Here is a 19,510-nt window from a genome sequence, read left to right as displayed (position 1 = left end):
ATAATCTCCAGCAATACTCTCATTCAAAGTCCCTTGTGAACCTTTGAGGAATGAATAAGCATATGCACAGGCCAGAAATAAAGTTCAATTCAATGTCCGCTTAGCCATTTCGGCGACACCCACGCGAATATCGCGATAATAATTCAATTCGTCGGCTTGGCTACCACGCCTACTGCGACGCCCGCCGAATGCGCCACTCGTTTTTACCAGTGAAGACGCGTGCAGCGCCACCACACGCCGCCGCGCCCTGTCGACACCGGCGGGGTCACCCCGAGCCGTGCCTGTGAGCACACTACCCAATATTCTAGTTCACTATACCCCGGAGCTTAGTTTAACCGCCTGCTTGCATTGTGGAGACTTAAGGCGCGCTGCTGTGTGCGGCTGTTAATGAGCACTGGTATTATGGTGTCTTCAACGTTTACATTTATATGCTAGAAAAACAATGCCTTACAGCATCGGTTACAGCAAGTCAACTGACGCGATGTTAGGAAGGGTCACAGCGTAAAGCATCAGTTACCGCCACTGGCGAACACCACTGCAGCGAGCTTCTAATAGAATGAGATGCCCTACGGAACGACTACTGGAGGCGGGCTTAAAACCACTTTGTGAGAATTTCGCGGCATTCAAGGATTCAAATCTATATAGGTTTCAGGTTAAGCATGCCAAGTTTTTTTTTTTTGCACTAGCACTTAAAATAGTGACGTAATCGACGATTGAATGTTGCGCTTCTCCTCAGAGCATCGGAGTGCGGGGAAGTTCAGTGTGACGTCACGGAAGGTAATAATTGGTTTTTGGGGAAAGGAAATGGCACAGTATCTGTCTCATATATCGTTGGACACCTGAACCACGCCGTAAGGAAAGGGATAAATGAGGAAGTGAAAGAAGAAAGGAAGAAAGAGGTGCCGTAGTGGAGGACTCCGGAATAATTTCGATAACCTGGAGATTTTTGACGTGCACTGACATCGCACAGCACTCGGGCGCCTTAGCGTTTTTCCTCCATAAAAACGCAGCCGCCGCGGTCGGGTTTCAACCCGGGAACTCCGGACCAGTAGCCGAGTGCGCTAACCATTGAGCCACCGCGGCGGGTAAATCGTCACGGAAGGCATGATTTAAAATTACCGCTGCCGTCAGCCACACCGTGCCGTGCCTCGTTGGATGCTGCCAAACAACGCTTGGCGGGCTTTGCCTTCGACGGCATTGGTTCTTTTTTTTTTCGAAGCAGGCGTTCATGCGTTGGAAATGACGTCATCATGATGATGATGTGACGTCACGATTCGATGCCGCCATCATGCCCCGCCCACACACACACACACTTGGCGTAGTGCGCTGCGGAGAAGCTTGAAGGCCGTCGCGATTTTAATCGGCGATTACGTCACCATGCCAAATGCTAGCCCTAAAGAACTTCGCACGCTTTACCTGGAAGCTTCACACATTCGACCTTTCTAAGCTCGTCAATTTCTAAAACCTATGCAATTACCTTTAAATTCACTTTGTGGCGGGGACGCAGGTGACAAGGGTGGCAGCTGCTTGTCCTGCGTGCCGGGCACCAAGGGTGAGAAGGGAGAACGTGGACGAGACGGCTCACCGGGCCAGGCTGGACCAAGGGGCCTCGAGGGACCACAGGGAGCACCCGGAGAACGCGGAGACGACGGCTTGCCCGGACTCCCTGGACCGCCTGGAACCGAGGTGCGGCAACGTCGCGGGAATACTTGCATTCCGTCGGGGGAAAATTGCAGACTGCAACTATAACGTGGCACCTCAGGAATACAAGATGCTCGAAGAATTACGACATCGTGACGCTTTGTTTTTCTCTTCGGTAGATTATTTTTTATAGTATTTGCCTTCGGGGAACCAGTCGCTTTAAGTAGTTTTGTGTTTCGCAATTAATATTAAATTAGTTAGTATTCATGAATAACAACTTCATAGGTACAGATAATTACTCGTAATTTACTATTTTACTCTAGAATATTCGTTTCACATCCCCACGTTCCGTTCCATTTTTTTTTTTTTGAAGGAAAACACGTCATTTAGCATCAGAGATACTATACTTATTTCAGACCAGTTCGGAGCTCCCATTGTCTCAGTTAGGCGTAGCTTTGCTTTAGTTGCTCAACCAGTCAATTCCTGGTCCTTCATCCCCTACTCAAAAGCCAGTGGTCAGGCTACAGATTTCGCCTATCAAAGATCAACCTTTTCTGTGTCCGTTTAGGGTATTCCTGGAAGACCTGGCCGCGACGGAGAGCGAGGGGAGAAGGGAGAACCAGCCCTCTTCGACATAGCCGTCGTCCCTCCAGGAGTCGGTGCGTATTTGTTTTTCGCCACTGTTAGAGAAGCGTCCATAGCCCTGTCCGGGCAGCTGCCTCACATTTTTCCTCCTGCTTCACATTTCTTTTACTGAACGGACAGATAGCTCGCCAAATGTTCTTTCATATAATTAGGGTACATAAAATATAACGTTATTCTTTGTACAGATGATATGTTACAGGGTTCCACATATGAGCACTGTAATCATACGGCGACACGCCTTTTTTTTCCAAACCACCCACCTACCTTATTACACTTCTGAGAGTGCTCGCTCTCTGACATCCTGTTGCCTGAAATAAAACTGTTCTTAGCCTATGAGCACCGAGGTCTGAGCTCACAAGGTTGCCGTGAGATTGTTAGAGAAGGCGTCACGGTAAAACTTGCACGACATTGAACCTTCTCTAAGAGTAAAATGTGATATCGTTAGAGATCCCACCCGCTCAAGTACTCTTTCTCTTTCATAGATTCATAGATCGCGGGAAGGCCTTATACCTCTACTGGCGCACTGATGCAGCGCTTAATAGATGCGCCACTGCTGCGGCAAGTGACTGTTTCAAACAAAGCCACCACTAGGACTTGTGAGACCCAATTGCTCTTCCCGAGCTCCTGTAAGGCTCATTTTTGCACAGATAGTTCTTCGGGAGACTGTCTCGACCAAGGAGCTGATGCGCAGTGCCAAGGTGGGCAGGTAGCAATTCCACTCCATTTATTTCAATTCATTTCATTGATATCTGCTATGGTTGGCAGATTGCCACCTGCCCACCGTGGCAGGTGAGTGACCTCCTTTTTCATGACACGGACGGATGCCACCTATTCTCGTGAACGCGACCTCTAATGCTATCGCATTGATATGATAACAAGCACCATAACTTCCCGTAATCTGAAACTCAACTATCCTGTGTGAATCTCGACCTCACGTTTTCATTGTGCTTTAAATGCTTTGGCGACATGCCTTATTTACGGGCGCATTTTTTACTCGCATTTTAGTTCATTCTTACTGTTCATTCATGGAAACATCAAAATCTGTACACTTCATTCTGAAGCTCTATTCTGCTTACTCCGGCGGCTAATATACCAGGTGTTTCAGGGAAGACTCAAAAAATTTCAAAAATAGGCTTTTTGGGGTAAAAAATGTGTTTTTTTCCACATAGTATTACCAGTGTTAGCAAACACCAGAAAACCGGTGAATCGTCCAGTAAGTCGGTTAACTCATTTTTAGTAATATATAACTTTTTAACTAGTAGAGTTAGGCGCCTAGTTGAATTAGAGATATGTAGCCGGCCGTTAGTAATAGCCCTATCAGTTTTAGAATTTCGAATACACGATTATTCTCAGTGCTGGGGCTCAACAAAATTTGGCTACATCGTGCCAAAATACATGTTCTTTTGAAAAGCACGCAGGCAAAGCAACCTTTCCAGTGCACGCAACTAGTAAAAAAAAGCCAAATTTTGTCGAGCCACAGCGCCAAAGGTAGTCACGTTTTCTAAGTTCTAAAAATTGATATGGCTATTACTAACGACAGGCTTCAAATCTCTAATTGTAACTATGCGCCTAACTGTAGTAGTTCAATGTTAATTATTAAAAATTGGTTAAACTTAAGACGAGTCACCAGTTTTCTGGTGTCCGCCAACACTGGTAATACTATGCTGAAAAAGCCATATTTTTGCGTCAAAAGCCTATTTTGGAGACTTAGTTTTCCATGAGACACCTCGTATATTTACCTAACGGTGTTAAAAGCGGTGGATTGCAATAAGGAGATCCTACAGCAGCAAGCCTTTTCTTCGTTCCCTCTTCGGCAATCAGGCCAGAAAGGAGACAAAGGTTTACAAGGACCGCCAGGACCTCCCGGCTTCGACGGCCGAGATGGGCCTCCAGGACTTCCTGGTCCGGACGGACTTCGTGGACTGAAGGGAGAGAAGGTGCGTCAGCTAAAACTCTGTTGTTAGTACGCAAGGTAAAGAGATAATTGTTTTACGTATTAAAAAGACTAAGGCGTTTTTGTCCTCTTCCGGAGTGAAGTAACAAAGATAGCTGCATCGCGGCCCTGCTCCCTTTCCTCCAAAATTCTTCCGCTCTCATTGTCGCGCGGATCACATGAGCAGTGAAGGCGCACGCTCGACAACCTCGCTGCCCGACCCACATGTACCTTATCGCGCAGGCGTAATTGGATACCAATCTTTTTGGCCAACGACGGAAGCTTTATGCTACGACATGCTACGGCGCAGCCACCTGTCCCACAAAAGTGCCTCATACATCTATCGTATGAAAAAATAAAAACTTTCTTTGGCACTTCGCATATACTGCCGTATTTATGCGCGTTGGATCAGTTAAATGGCACAGTTGGGTTTTTATGAGTGCTAACAATATACGAGGCATGCTGCTGCAAGAAAATGTGGCGGAAGCGGAGAAACTTCAGCACTGATGTCGAAATTTCGGAGTTGTTTTCAAGGATATGTGCGCTGCAGGGTCTGTCTGGTGTTCCTGGAATTCCCGGTAAACCTGGCCCCGATGGTCGACCGGGTCCCGCTGGACAAAAGGGAGACACCGGATATGGTCGCAAGGGCGAACAAGGCGACAGAGGCCCCAAGGGAGTTCGCGGCTATGACGGCGCCAAGGGCGAGAAGGGAATTCGCGGTCCACCAGGTATGGGTCTCCGCCTGCTCGCACGGGAGCGTCTCCAGATGTCGACGAGTTAAAATGTTACGCGAGGTTTCTAACATTTTCCGACGACAGTACCTGTTTATTCTTTTGACGTGACGGTATTTTTTACAACAAAGTCAAACTGTGATAGTCCTCAACGCAGTTGGATGCAATATGAAGGCAGCGAGAACTGCGATATTAGAAACGGAAGTCTTGCTTCTTCTAGTAGGCTGCTGCAATGCTGTGGGCAAACGCGTCATGATTTAGCGATGCACGTACAAAGACTACTCCGCTTCTGTCATCACTTGTATGAGTGTTTATGCAGGCTTAGTTTGTCTGGCAGGCATCGATGCCTCTGTGTAATGTTACGGCCCGGCCGTTGGTGCAGGTCCCGGTAGCCTCCTGGATCCGGTGCGCGGACCCCCTGGACCACCGGGAGAGAAAGGTCGACCTGGACTCGACGGACTGCAAGGCCCCAAGGGTGATGCCGGTATCCCTGGCCGTGATGGATACTCGGGAGTGAAAGGAGAAAAAGGAGACAGTGGATACCCAGGACAGCCTGGTCCAAGAGGTCAGACATTTTTTCCTGTTCCGTTCCAGATTCTATACGTGACTACACAGTGAGCGCTTATTTAGGTGCATCCCGGCACTGATGATGATAATTGTGTTGCGCTTTTATTTTTTATCACTTTTGTTCCCAAGTCTACGTTTTATTTTTTTTTTTCGTTTAACTGATTCGTGCACAAAAAATTCTTCTGTTTTTGCATCATAAAAACGTTTTTTTTTCCCTAAGGACGAGTGAACAAGCAGAGTACACATTAGAAAGCAGGCCTAGCGAATAGGATAAGAAGGCAAAATTGAACTGACCTGAAGCTGTTGGCTTACATAATCTTAAGTACAGGAACACTGCATACAAGAACAGTCTGGGAATTTATGCACGAGCAGCTATGCGAAGGCGGAATCAATGCATCATCTCCAGGTCTTCCGGGACCTCGTGGTGAGAAGGGTGAGATGGGTCCGCCGGGCTTCCCCGGTGAGGCTGGAACCAAAGGCAACCCTGGACCTCCGGGTCTCGAAGGACCCCCGGGCCCGATCGGTGAGCCTGGCTTCCCCGGTGCTGGTCAGCCCGGACCACCCGGTCTACCCGGATTCCAGGGTCTGAAGGGAGACAGGGGGTACCCCGGAGCACCTGGCCTTCCAGGTAAGCCATCCCATCGGTCGCTACGCCTCACTGCGGCCTGCCGAGAGACATAAACGAAGCACATAATGGTCCCTCGCGAGTTGTCGTGTGAAATGCCTTTTTGCTGATCACTTCGAACATATTGCACCTTCCAGGTTAAGCGATCGTAAACAGAAGCCGGATTTCACCTTGTTGCGCACATGAGTTTGTCACAGTTGAGCTGCCTTTAGCGTGCCGATGCTAAAAAAATTGAAGCGAGAAGAAAAACAAAGCACACCAGTTTTGTTGGATGGCTGTCGACACAGGTCTTAAGACACGGTAACAAAAAACTAACAGCACAGTAATGGAGCTTCTGCTTCTATCTGTTATTAAAACAATACCAAGGAAGACATCGCAATAGATGTACTAATCCTGGTTTCATCAGAACTCAACTAAGGAAATACTCACAATTGCGTGTCACTAGGAGAGTCGGATATGCCAGACGCAATTTCCTGCCACTGCATTTATTAGTCGCACGCTCTTTGCACAAAAGCATTAATGTAGTTCCTGACGCGGACGACAGACTCCGTTGCACAAAGGATGACAAGAGCCAACTGTGCTGCAGGTGAACTTGGACTGCCAGGCCTACCGGGTGCGAAGGGAGACACTGGCTTGCCCGGCTTGCCCGGCCTCATGGGTGAAAAGGGAAGCAAAGGTGAAGCAGCCAGAGAAGGCACTCCCGGACCTCCAGGGTCTCCAGGCTTGCCTGGACTGCCCGGAGAGAAAGGTACGCAAATCCCCTGGACGGTCTTACAGGTTTCATCTGGGAACCTCGCTTGGAACCCTCTTCATCATATATGTTTCACTTGATCACCTGAACTCTGGGTGGATCCTTCAGGTACTGCCTCCCATGCCGTCGAAAACTGTAATGTTGTTTTAATTCCTAATTTTACGTAATCGTCGCGACTGCGAATGTGTCTTCGCCGTCGACCTGCAGGCGGCTGTAGGCGTCACACTCTTGCTGCTTATATTTTGCTGTTTTCTCCGAGGTAGCATGTAGTTAAAAACAGCCTTTGAGTATCATTTAAAGGAATAAATGAGCATAGCACAAGTTGACGCGTCCTACTTAAACTTGCCGCATTTGTAAGTCGTCAAACTGAAAGTAAGGGTTTGCGCTACAACTTTTATATCCGTGTGGCACTGCGACGCTTTCGTTTACATCACTCAAGCCGTAGACGTGTTGCCCGCCCACTGCCAAAGACAATTATTGGTTACACTAATACTGCTCCTTAAAATATTTCTGGCCTTTCTTGAGACAAGTTACATTCTTCCGTTCAGACGTTTAATGAGCGTTCAAAAAGAGCGCTATTGCATTCTCGCGTAATCTCGAGGCTGACGCCAAGCGTGTTTTAACCTTTGCAGGCGAGCCAGGCTACCCAGGTCTGTCAGGATCACCTGGCACACCAGGACTTCAAGGACTAAAGGGAGAAAGTGGCTTCCCTGGCATGCCGGGTCTGCCAGGTTTTGATGGACCACCAGGGCCGCCCGGAGAGCCCGGCCGAGACGGAACGGTCGGATTCCCAGGACTACCAGGTGCCGCGCTTACTCGCCTGCTGGCACGCATGCCATATTTCTCTGTAGTGCTCTACTAATGCTGGCATCGTGCGGGCCAATGCTGTTTCGCAATCTTTTTCTAAGGGCAGCTTGGGTTTGCATATTCCAAACGAAGTGTACCGCAACACCGAAAACCCATTGCAAACATCATTTTAGTAAGATATCACGACATATTTCGTCTGAATACAAACTATGCTCTTCGTACCATCCAGCAATGTAGCCCACCTCTAGTAAATACCACAGCAGTGTTATTTCTCGCTTGCACAGGATATGCACGGGTATGTACTACAACACTTTATCAGTAGGTCCATAACCCTCAAACATCTAAATAAGAATTTTACATATGTAGGTTGCAGACGTAGTGCACTGCTTCTTCCAGCCATGAGAATAAGACTCTGCGACGCATCAGTTTTTCCGCGCCGGCTCTCGCCAAACTTGAGGTACTCTTTACACGAAAATGGTCTGTACGGGATGTCAATCTCTCAAACATCCAGGCAAGGGCGTATACTCAAGACTGAGTGATCGCAACTACACCCACTCACGGCAGCATGCTACTCTTTCGGCAGGCGAAAAGGGCGACAAGGGTGGCGCCGGCTTCCCTGGAATTCCGGGACAGCGTGGAACGGACGGATTGCCCGGCGCTCTCGGTGAGAAGGGCGATGCCGGTTACCCAGGAGCTCCAGGCTTCGATGGTCCTCCGGGAGCACCCGGAGCCAAGGGCGAGCCGGGTCTGCCAGGGCTACAGGGACAAAAGGGTGTGCCTGGTGACGTTTCCGAGAAGGGAGACAGAGGCTACCCGGGTCTTCCCGGACCTCCTGGCCTTGTTGGTCCCCCTGGATCTCCTGGTGAGTCCAGAAAACAAATATCTTAGTTAAATAGCGCGTAACTAAAACAAAACCCATAGAAAGCATGTAATCGTGCTTCTTCGTAAAAGCCATTTCCGGTAGCGATGCATGGCAGCAGCTCCCCTTAAGCCAAGTCATCCGACTCATTGACAGAAAGCAGCCGTTTCGTCTGAATTATCCTAGCGTTTTGTCCGAAACTAACACAGGAGGTTCGTTTAGTAGCTGTCGCCCTCTCCACCGCAGCGACTTGATATTTGCCAATTTAGGCCAACTATACGGGCCAATATGGCAAAAACGTGTATTCTAGAGGCGGAAATTTTTCAGAGCTCTTATACTCGTGGCAGCGAGCGGGCCGACACCAAAACAGCATAAAGCTCGAACCTCGCGCAGCGGAAAGTGTACTTGAAAAAAGCTTTCACGCACTGCCACAACTCATAAAAGCAGACGAAGCCCTAGCATGGCCGTACCCTCAGTGTACACATGCTACTTTATTCGCAGGCTACGACGGTGTCATGGGTCCAAAGGGCGAGCCTGGAGCACCCGGCCAAGGCCTGCCCGGTCTCCAGGGAGCGCCTGGACCGAAAGGAGCTGATGGTTTCCCGGGCGTGCCCGGAACTCCAGGAGAGAAGGGTGCTGAGGGAGCGCCCGGATTCCCAGGTGTCAAGGGAGACAGGGTAAGGACTCACCAGGGAGTTCGACGTGCCGAGCTGCATTCAGCGAGCGATGACTGCGCCATTCGGTAGCTGTCACGAGCAGCAGCTCTTTTTCCCAGGCACAAAAGCCAGCCTGCTTGTCCGTCTGTGTGAGCTGATTTATACATAACGCCTTGATGCCGGAATCGACAGCTCCAGGCCTAACCTCACAGGCGCTGAGTTAATAGCTACGGCTAAAGGAATCATAGCTCTCACTGCACGTGGTTTGTCCGTTCCGCTTATGTCTCAAGGGTCGGTGTAAGCCGCGAAAATTGTCTCCCATAATTTATTTTGATCATATAATTAATCCCTGCATTTCAGTCATTTTTCGCTACGTCCGTTCTGGCTGCAATCTCCCGATATGTGATTTAGTCACTCACCTGACTTAGCGTTATCGATTAATGCACCTTCTTCAACGAACGTCATTGAAGACCCCTCTAGTGAGTAAAAATACCTGGGTCAATGCGTTTTCCTTTTTTAACTGCAACATCGCGGTGACAACTTCAACCTGTTTATTGTGCTTTTTGAACGCCGAGCGCACAAACTATAAAAATCGGCGTGATGGCCGTCACGTGGTGGACGTAGGGCTTCCCTGGCATCCCTGGACCTCCTGGCCAGCCCGGACGCGACGGAGCTCCAGGCATCCCAGGACCGAAAGGCCTAGATGGTGCACCTGGCTTGCCAGGTATCAAGGGAGATCGTGGTCAAGACGGCTTCCCCGGCGTTCCGGGCCCCGTTGGGCCCCCGGGACCCACTGGCTCACCCGGCTTCCCAGGACAAGATGGACTGCCAGGCTTCAAGGGAGACCGTGGCTACCCCGGACTCCCAGGTACACTAGCTTGAAACCAGGCCTCACGATAATTGGAAATGATTGCACGTGGTGCTCCGCAATGCACTCTAAAGTAGTCACTCTGAATCTCGGAAAGGAACAAAAGCACCCGGACTGTTCCGGTACCCTTGACGCAAGCTACAAATGCCCCTCTGCGCAAAGCGTACAGCGGGACAGACTTCTAGTGTCAGCCCTTCCTTCATCCTCTCCTTTCCACGTATGGACCTAAATTGAGCCCCATACTGGCTGTCTGAGCAGGATAGAAGCGTCTGCGTATTGTTGTTTTTTCTTCCCCGATCCAGTCTGCAACGTCATCTATTGTTCACATCTATATGTCCTCAACAGAACAAGCCTAACATGTTACTTCGTGGTGTGCCTCTAGTGTTGAAGTAAGGCTGGTGAAAAGGGAAAGTCCATTCAGGGTGTGAGCTTAACTAAATGCTTGTTCTATGCAGGTGAAAAGGGAGAAAAGGGTGTCAAGGGAGACGAAGGAGCGCCTGGGTTCCCGGGCATTCCTGGCGAAAAAGGAAACCGAGGATATGACGGAACTCCTGGGCTGGCAGGTAAGATCACACCAGGCATTCTTGCTTATGTTTCGCAATTCTTTGCAAAACATGAAAACATGTCGAAGGCGGTTGCTTTTATTTCAGGAGATTATTGCCACCTGTATGTGTGTCCGGATTGTAGAGGACATTCCGAGCAAACTATGTCTTGTTTCGTTCTTGTCAAGCATGCACGCACATGCGCTCAACTTGTGATGACTGTGCTAATTGAAGAACAAAGAATTATTTTCACAAGCCTGCACATTCCATCACGTTCTTGCCTGCCCAACCCTAAATCGTTGCAGAAATTCAGCCTCAAGTAACACAGATGATGGAGCCTTAAGAACCACTCGTGTTAGCAATAATCCTGTTATTACCCTCAACACGCCTGTCGAAATTATATAAGGGAAGAATAGCGCCGCTTGCCACCAAATTTTTAGCAAACGCGCAACATATGCAGCGAACAAAACTATTGTTATAGGTGCCCGGACACCAGGGAATAGAAGGGAATGAGGCTGCTCACAAGCCACCCGAGCGTCTCTCGCCCGGAGTTCCACTGAATTCCCAGACTCTGTCGGGACTCCTGTACCGTATTCGCTTACCACATATGCGGAAATTACAGCATATCTGCGCCTCAGTAGGCAGACGTTCCCAGAGCCTGCCAAGGGCCTGAATAGAACTGAAGAACGACACCTCAGAAGGCTGCAAACGGGGTCGTTTCTAAGCCCTGCGATTCTAAAACACATAGACCCAACTTTTTTGGGGTACTGCAAATTTTGTGAGATGTGGGCAGACGCATATCATATGGTATGGGCCTGCCAGAAAAATCCGCAAATAAAGGGAGTAAATCAGCCAACGAGAAAGGGCTGGGAGGCGACCTTGTCCAGCTTCTTGAACCTGGAGTCCCAGAGGACTCTGCTCCAGAGAGCGTGGGCAGCGGCTACCGCCAAATGTGTCCCGGAATGAGGACTACCACCCAGGCAAGGGAGCGGTGAAACCCTCCACTCTCCTCTAAAACCCACCCCAGTGCATCCAATAAAGTTTTACCACCACCATATCAAGTCGAAAATTCTTGTAACGCGAAACAATCGTCTGCAATGTTTCCATGTTTGCCCGTGCTTTTTATTTCTGTCCGAAGTTATTCTGCATGGGTATCCTCAGTTGTGGAAGTCGCTTCTGAATTACGACCTTTCTCTTCACTGTTTTCTACGCACCGCTCCATGCTCCTTTACAGGCGACAAGGGAGACAGGGGAATACCAGGAGTTCCAGGTCTCTCTGGTCTCGACGGAGAGCGAGGTTTACCAGGTACGTTTCCTCTCGACATTTTCAACCAACCTCGCATGAGCTGGCATTTATGTGTGTCTTTTTCTGGTACGTTTTCAACATCCATGCAGAACTGCCTTTCGCTTATTATTTTACAACTGAGCCTCTATTTTTTCCTGCAGGCCCGCCCGGACCCCAGGGCCTCCCTGGCCTTCCCGGAATAGGTGGAATCGGTCCTCAGGGAGAGAAGGGTGACGTCGGTCGACCGGGCCTTGATGGTTTCCCTGGCTTGCCTGGTTTGAAAGGTTCGAGAGTTTGGAATTGCGATCCGCTCATTAATGCGAACCATTTCTTGCGATCACAGTCCCACCTAACAATCGCCGCCGAACCAACACAGCCTGCCCCAACGTCTCGTATGCGGATTTCCCTCGCAGGTGACGCGGGTTTCCCTGGCCTGCCCGGCCAAAGAGGACCCCCTGGAGAATCTCCCCTCGAAGGTATCCCAGGACAAAAGGGCGAGCGCGGTTACCCCGGCCCGCCAGGTCCACCTGGTCAGAACGGCTACCCAGGACCGAAGGGGCAGGACGGCTTCCCAGGCCTGGATGGCGAGAAGGGTGAACCCGGTTACCCAGGCCCTCCTGGAATCGCGGGAGCACCTGGACAGCCAGGACTTCCCGGTACGCTTCGTAACATAAATCAGCTGGGCTGATCACAGTCATAGGTCAGCTGTCTTAATTAAAATTTCGCGTTGTCAGTTAAACCTATGAAGTTTTCAATTCTATTTGCTGGCGTTAAGTTTCGCTACCTTCGCATTTCTACCTATGATGAGGACTTTGAGAACACCTTGGCTCAAATACACACAACAGAAAAACAGGACACTAGGAAAACTTGTCCTCATCGACTTACCTGGACGGATGCACTGTTCACGTGACGCAGGTCAAGACGGATTCCCTGGGCTACCAGGTATGAAGGGTGACAAAGGAGACGCTGGCTTCCCTGGTCTTCCTGGTTTGGTTGGCCTCAAGGGAGAACCTGGCCTTCCTGGATTCGCTGGCTTGGACGGCTTCCCTGGTACGGTACTACGAGTACTTTTGCCACTTAGCGCCAAAAAAAGCTAGAAAGTCGGGAGTGAACTTACTGCTTGCATGTGGTCTAAATAACGCCATTACCACGCACGAAGGCTTTGTATGCATACATCTCACGCAGCATTCATCGCGGTGACTCGGCTTTTTGATGCTGAGCTTAGGGACACTGAACACAACTCTGTTTAGTTATTGTTCTCAGTAAAAATTGATTATCTGGCTCTTTATGAATATATTAACGATTTTCGGAAGAAAAAAAAATTACAAATTTATGGATGAACAATTTAAATTAAAAATTTCTCGCCACTCCATTCAAACTCGTCAAGTCCACACCGAGAAGGAGTGGTTGCGGCCTTTTTGAAGGGAATGGCTGTGTAGCATAGTCTATGGGATCCCAGACAAAGTTCGGTGTCGGCGCAAACAGTTCATTGCGAACTCGGCCAGTGCTGGCGACACCTGCATTTCGTTTTAATCTGAGACCGTCATCAGAAACCCGCGACCGAAACGCGGCAGTCAAATTTCATACCCCTCCTGGAGCAATAGGCCACCGGCGCCCCACCGCCACGTACCTGAAAGCGCGATTGAGGTGTCCACAGACCCAGGGAGTCAGTTACGCCTGTTCTCGCATTTACACATCATAAGAATTGCTTAGGTTCCCCTATAATTTTTCGGTTTTTTATTTATAAACTTTTGGTAAAATTCGTCTCGGCGGTGAGAATGCCGTAGTCTATCGATACGGGTCAACTCCATTTTGTCCCCAGTGTCCCTTTAAGCTCGCGCCTTAGATTCCCGCTTACAAATATTACATGTCGATGGAGGACACATTTATGAAACTCTCGGGCATCAACATTTTGGTGCACGCAAAAACGTTATATGGTCGAGATTATCACGGAGTAATTCACTACAGTGTAACCATAGCCCGAGTGCAACTTTGGCGCCTAAAAATCCATCAGTGTTTTCCTCTCGCACCACATGCTTCCTCTTAAGTAATGTCGCTTTATTTAAAATGAAGATCGTGCAGGCATACTGTGCATATGCGACTTCTGACGCTGTCGGCTGTGTACAGGACTTCCCGGCCTTTCGGGAGAAAAGGGAGAACCGGGACCAGCCAACTTGGTGAAGGGAGAGAAGGGAGAACGCGGATTACCAGGACCTTCAGGCCTGCCCGGACCCAAGGGCAGCCCTGGCGCACCGGGCTTCCCAGGTTTGAGCAGGAGCTTACTGTTCTTTGTGCTTGCGTTTGTGCTGATTCCCCATTATAAGCGCTTGCAGATATAGGGCTTGCATTCATGGGGAGAATGGTTACCGATTGGTATGCTCTAAAGGACGCTTAAATGATCTCAGAACAAACTGCTCTATAGTGACAGTATAGTTCACTAACAAAGGAATTGTAGTAAGGGTGGCGCTAGAAACGATGTCAACTTTCTGCAACGCGACGTTCATGACCTTCAATGTTATAATACGAATGTTCAATATATAACCAACAATCATTTGACTATAACCCTTAATATAGTTTCAGAACACATGTCCTACGTAAATACGGCTGCTCGCGCTTTTTGTGACTTCAGTACAAATTAGTTCTGTCGAAAAAAGCTCGGCGAAAATCGGTTTGCCTGACCTTTCTTTAGCCGCAAATAAATCTGTGTTACTGTGTAGATTAAAGTTGTTTTGTGCAAGTTTGCCGTGAATACTTTTATCTCTTTCGCTTGACTTTGTGCATTTACCTCGAATTTGGGCAACTTCGTTTGACTTGTGAAGCATGCACATGAAAAAATGAGTAAAATAAGTAATTGTGTGCATGCTTACACGGTTCATTACTGAAAAAAGCTGAAACGTTAAAGCTGTTAAAGCTAAAAGCTAGAGTTAAAGCTGAAACATTAAAGGTTAAAGCTGAAATTAAAGGTTAAAGCTGTACACACGCAAATATATTGAGACGTGTAGCTGTTTAATAAGCTTAGACTCTTTTACTGCTAATTATTATCGATTATTGTCGAAATAAAAAAGGATGCAAAGTAAGGGATAGAATTTTTGTTCCTCTAGAATAAAGGAAAGCATCTGCGCTGAAAAGTAGAAAACTGCTTTGAAAAGTGGGAGACACTTCCTTTCAACGTGCCCTTACCGTCTAGCCCCTTCACGGGCGACACCAACCTGGTACTAATACGCCGACGTCATACTACAGTAAGGAATGCGATATAGCCGAGCAGGTTATGGAATCCTGTGATTCTTCTGGAAGGTCTTCACCTCAAAGTTGTATCGATGTAAGCATTCCAGCAAAGGTTAAATTTTGTTCACTAAGAGGCTATTTATCCAGTCGCATTCCTAGAATTATGTTTTGAGCTCGTCTATGAAGCCGTGATGAGCATGTGCCGGTGTCTCCGGTGCAGGTCTGAAGGGCGACGCCGGCCGGCCTGGACCACAGGGTCCTCCGGGTCCTGTGGGCCCCGTGGGACCCAAAGGCGATCGCGGCCTTCAGGGCCCCGCTGGCCTTCCTGGTCTGCCGGGCTCCCAGGGCCAGCCAGGCAACCCGGGTGCCCCGGGCCTGCCCGGCGGCGACTACCTCATGGGAATCCTGCTGGTACGCCACAGCCAGTCGCCGGAAGTGCCTCGCTGCTTCAACGGCATGACCAAGCTTTGGGACGGCTACTCGCTTCTTTACATCGAAGGCAACGAAAAGTCCCACAACCAGGATCTCGGTAAGTAGTCCGCGCCTGCCCGCATGCAGTGGGCCTCGCTGTACCGAAAGCGGTCATAGCACTATTATCGTACGAAGACGAGTTTAGGTGGCAAAATGTAGGTGGCAAAATCCAGGATGACTTCCGGCGCCGGTGGTTGTTTTGGTCAGCGGTGCGTGACAGTTCGAAAACATTTCGTGGGGGGGGGGGCTGAAGCCCAACTCCCCGCCCCCTGGCTACACCTCTGAGAGAGCCTATTTTCTGCCTTCGTGTTTTGCGCCGTTTTGTGAAAAACGGATCATTAGCAACTCGCCTTCTACAGCCGTGTGGCTAAACACACAACTCAAGTGACACCTTCCTGAGTTCAAGTGGCTGCTTAGTACAAGGCGAAACGTGAGGGGAGAATGACACGGGGTTTCCGCATGCAGCTCGAGAAATTCAAGAAGAGCAACTCGTATGCGGGTACCAGGATTGGCTAGGAGACTGAATACGCTCGTAAGTCGTATGTGCTGGCAAATTAGGTTGCTTTCTAAAAATTTTTGCAAGCGGTGACATACTTTTTTATTTTTCTGGTTATGGCGAGGAAAACACGCACAAAGCTGTTTCCGGCTAAAGAGAGCTTTCAGTTGTGTTAAAGAACCCATCAGCCCTTTGGAGACTCCCCACCCTCACTTATTTTCGTCCTGCTTCTCACAGGTTATGCCGGCTCCTGTCTCAGGAGGTTTAGCACTATGCCGTTCCTGTTTTGCGACTTCAACAGCGTGTGCAACTACGCCAGCCGAAACGACAAATCTTACTGGCTTTCGACGAACGCTCCAATACCAATGATGCCTGTGGGAGAGGACACCATCAGGCAGTATATCAGTCGCTGTGTGGTCTGCGAAGCTCCGGCCAACGTCATAGCCGTCCATAGCCAGTCCATGTCTATTCCCGAGTGCCCGTCTGGAGGATGGAATCAACTGTGGATCGGTTACAGTTTTGCCATGGTGAGTGTGAAGCGACACTGTTTTGCTATAATGTTACATCCACAGCGGTTTTTTTCATGTTTTAAATGTTCGCAAAAGTGATTTTCTCGTAATTTTTAGTTATTTTATTTCCTGAGTTTTCACGAACGTGAGCAATAAAAGGCTAACAGGCGTAGCCAATATTTACTTCCTTGCACATCTAAGTGGAACGAATAAGCCCTTGAGAAATGTATCCTGAAAGCCCTTGAAGTTTACGTGAGGTTGTTCATGCTTGTCTTTTTTTTTTGTACCAAGGGGGAAAAACATTCCGGCTAAACTGTACGTGAGCCTCAGGCTCCCCCTCTGCAGAGAAACCTTTTCCCTCGTCTACTGCATTACCTGCTGAATCTTAATCAAGAAAACATGAAAAGTTGCACCCTTGCTCAAAATGAAGCACGAAATCTACACTTGGCGACATTAGTGACTGCCCAGCCTTTTATGGCGAATGCATAAGGTGGCAGTGCTTATGAGCATACTTGTCACGAAAAGCGCAAAACCAATGTCCGTGATCATAACGTGTAACAGAAACCAGGAAGCGTAAAACAACCAGGAGAACAATTAACTCTCACCTGCAAGAACTCGTTTGCTTTATTTCTAGCAACGTCCCCGAATAGGCATGGAAAAGCCTGCCAAACTTATTTCAGCATTGGAGCAGCATACTTTCATAGCATACGACCCGTTTGCGACGGTACCTGGCCGCTTTCTTTTACGACGGGAGTTGCATAAGTGAGCTTTTGTCGCGCCTATGGCCTGCTGAACCACTTAACAAATCTTAGTCCTTGGGCACCATGCAGCGCGCCCTTCTTAGGCTCTTATCTGAAGCGGTCCTTGTCCTTCACACGCGCAGCACACGGCTGCCGGCGCCGAGGGAGGCGGCCAGTCGCTGTCCAGTCCCGGCTCGTGCCTCGAGGACTTCCGGGCCACGCCGTTCATCGAGTGCAATGGCGCCCGCGGCACGTGCCACTACTTCGCCAACAAGCTCAGCTTCTGGCTGTCCACCATCGAGCAGGACTTCCAGTTCGAGCGGCCCGTCAGCGAAACGCTTAAAGCTGGCAAGCTTCGCAACCGTGTTAGTCGCTGTGCTGTATGCATCAAGGACTCAAACATCGGCTTCTAGGCGCAAAAGTGAAAAAAAAAGAGAGAGATGGCAAGAAAATGCAGAACGACGGTCAGTGCCCAACAGGAGAGCTAAGGATCCACTCTGCTCTAATAACAGAATGGAATCCGGTCCTAAAGTGCGACACGATGCATGTGGGTTCTTCTCTTTTTTTTCGCACTTAATTAGGAAAATTTTATTGTTGTTGTTGTTACTGTTTTCTACTCCTTTTTTGTTTTCTTTTCATCAGCACTGGTGGAACCCAGCTTGTCTTCTTGCCGTTTTGTTGCAGGATAGTAAAGGGCGCATTTGTACATGTTTTCATCAAAGCTCTTGAACTTAAACGGTGCTTTCTTGTTTTGTTTTGTCTAGACTCGATGCTAGTATGTAAAACTGCCCTAGCAGCGAACTGCCAAGTCAAAATCGCACACACATTTACCGATTCGCGAAAGCATTTGACGAGTGACTGTTCTAATGGGCCAACCAGAAAGGCCTGCGTGATTCAGCTGGTGTTGTCTCACAAATTCGACAGCAACAAAGGTGCCACATAGGCAACAGCAAAGAACGTGTCACTCTATTTAATAACCTTTCTTTCGGCTCAGCATTTCTTCTTATTTTGCTGCAACCAGCGAGTTGGTCAAGAGCTGAAACAGACATACATCGTCACTACACACATCTGCACCACTTTTGCTTACGCAGAGTATGCAAGCAGTTCCCTTTTTCTCTTCAATAATGTGCTGCATTTTCTCCTGTAACACTGCCATTTTTATATTATCAGACCAATTTTGTTGGCTGTGCAACCTCACTGTGTGACGTCAAATGTGTTGTTTACTTGAGCAGCGCAGTCTAGAATTGTTTTCTTAGAGCATCATGTTTGAGGCTTCTGGGGTCGGGGAACACTGCCATTGAACTTAAACTAGTCGCTCTGTGTAAAAAATTATGTTGCATAAAATAAAACAATGCTAAGCATTTTTATGTTCCTAACCGGTCTGTTTTCTTTCACTGCCGGCGCGAAGCTGCACGCAGCCTCGAGAAATTTACTTTCATATTCTCCTCGGGCAGAAATCTCAGCAATGATTTGGAGCACGGAAACCACGAAGAAGCTTCATAACCTGGCAACCTAAGAATGAAGCCGCGAACTGAACCGCGCGTTCTGCACTTCCCTGCGCGGCCTGAGCAGTGCAACCTTCAATGCGCCTGCAGGCATTGAGAAAATATTCAGGGGGGGGTCACTTTGTTGACCTAAAGTGCGGTGAGGCGAAACCCTTTAGCGCGGTGTTGCTGCTTGTGTCGCTTATGTGTGGTGAAGATGTTGATTAAAGACTGCAAAGAGCGTTTAGGTGGCATCCTTCCAGATCGGCGTTCAGGAGGCGTCTGGCAAGATTGGCTGGGGAGCGCTCCTCTCTACCAACTGAGCTACTATAGTACGGGACGTACTACGTATCAGCCGCTATGGACGAAGGTGGCGCTGGCGGACACTCACAATGTTCGGTTACAATACGCATGAATACCCCCGAAAGCAGAAGGTTGGACAGCCGTCGCCGTACGCAGCTCATTTGGTAGAGCACCGCGAGTACCACGTAGGAACGTGATGAAATGATGAGGGCGGACGCTGTGCGAGAACCCTCTTATGCTATCTATTGGCAGCAAAACTGCCATAATCGAGGCCCTCGTTAAACTATTAAGCATACAAGTGAAAGGAAAAGAGGTGCTCGTTGTGGCATACATGACGGAGGTCGAGTTACCGAAACCAAGGAGCATGAGGGA

At 48.9% G+C, this 19,510-nt stretch overlaps 1 protein-coding gene across 1 annotated transcript in view; it reads left to right on the top strand.

The window, feature by feature from the left end:
• Col4a1 (Collagen type IV alpha 1) overlaps positions 1–18,727 on the top strand; it is a 55,928-nt gene extending 37,201 nt beyond the window's left edge. The window contains exons 19-38 of the mRNA XM_077648935.1: positions 1,508–1,686; positions 2,210–2,300; positions 4,108–4,223; positions 4,770–4,947; positions 5,333–5,515; positions 5,924–6,145; positions 6,729–6,890; positions 7,526–7,696; positions 8,284–8,562; positions 9,061–9,236; positions 9,840–10,083; positions 10,539–10,646; positions 11,860–11,931; positions 12,072–12,194; positions 12,324–12,566; positions 12,826–12,960; positions 14,038–14,175; positions 15,356–15,664; positions 16,340–16,629; positions 17,495–18,727. Coding sequence (XP_077505061.1) covers positions 1,508–1,686; positions 2,210–2,300; positions 4,108–4,223; positions 4,770–4,947; positions 5,333–5,515; positions 5,924–6,145; positions 6,729–6,890; positions 7,526–7,696; positions 8,284–8,562; positions 9,061–9,236; positions 9,840–10,083; positions 10,539–10,646; positions 11,860–11,931; positions 12,072–12,194; positions 12,324–12,566; positions 12,826–12,960; positions 14,038–14,175; positions 15,356–15,664; positions 16,340–16,629; positions 17,495–17,764 — 3,689 coding nt within the window. The 3' untranslated portion in view covers positions 17,765–18,727. The remainder of the gene's footprint in view (positions 1–1,507; positions 1,687–2,209; positions 2,301–4,107; positions 4,224–4,769; positions 4,948–5,332; positions 5,516–5,923; positions 6,146–6,728; positions 6,891–7,525; positions 7,697–8,283; positions 8,563–9,060; positions 9,237–9,839; positions 10,084–10,538; positions 10,647–11,859; positions 11,932–12,071; positions 12,195–12,323; positions 12,567–12,825; positions 12,961–14,037; positions 14,176–15,355; positions 15,665–16,339; positions 16,630–17,494) is intronic.
• Positions 18,728–19,510: the final 783 nt, after the last annotated feature.

Source organism: Amblyomma americanum, chromosome 1 (assembly GCF_052857255.1).
Source record: "Amblyomma americanum isolate KBUSLIRL-KWMA chromosome 1, ASM5285725v1, whole genome shotgun sequence".
Taxonomy (NCBI): domain Eukaryota; kingdom Metazoa; phylum Arthropoda; class Arachnida; order Ixodida; family Ixodidae; genus Amblyomma; species Amblyomma americanum.
Note: the sequence above shows the minus strand (reverse complement) of the source record. Positions and strands in the feature narration are given on the sequence as shown.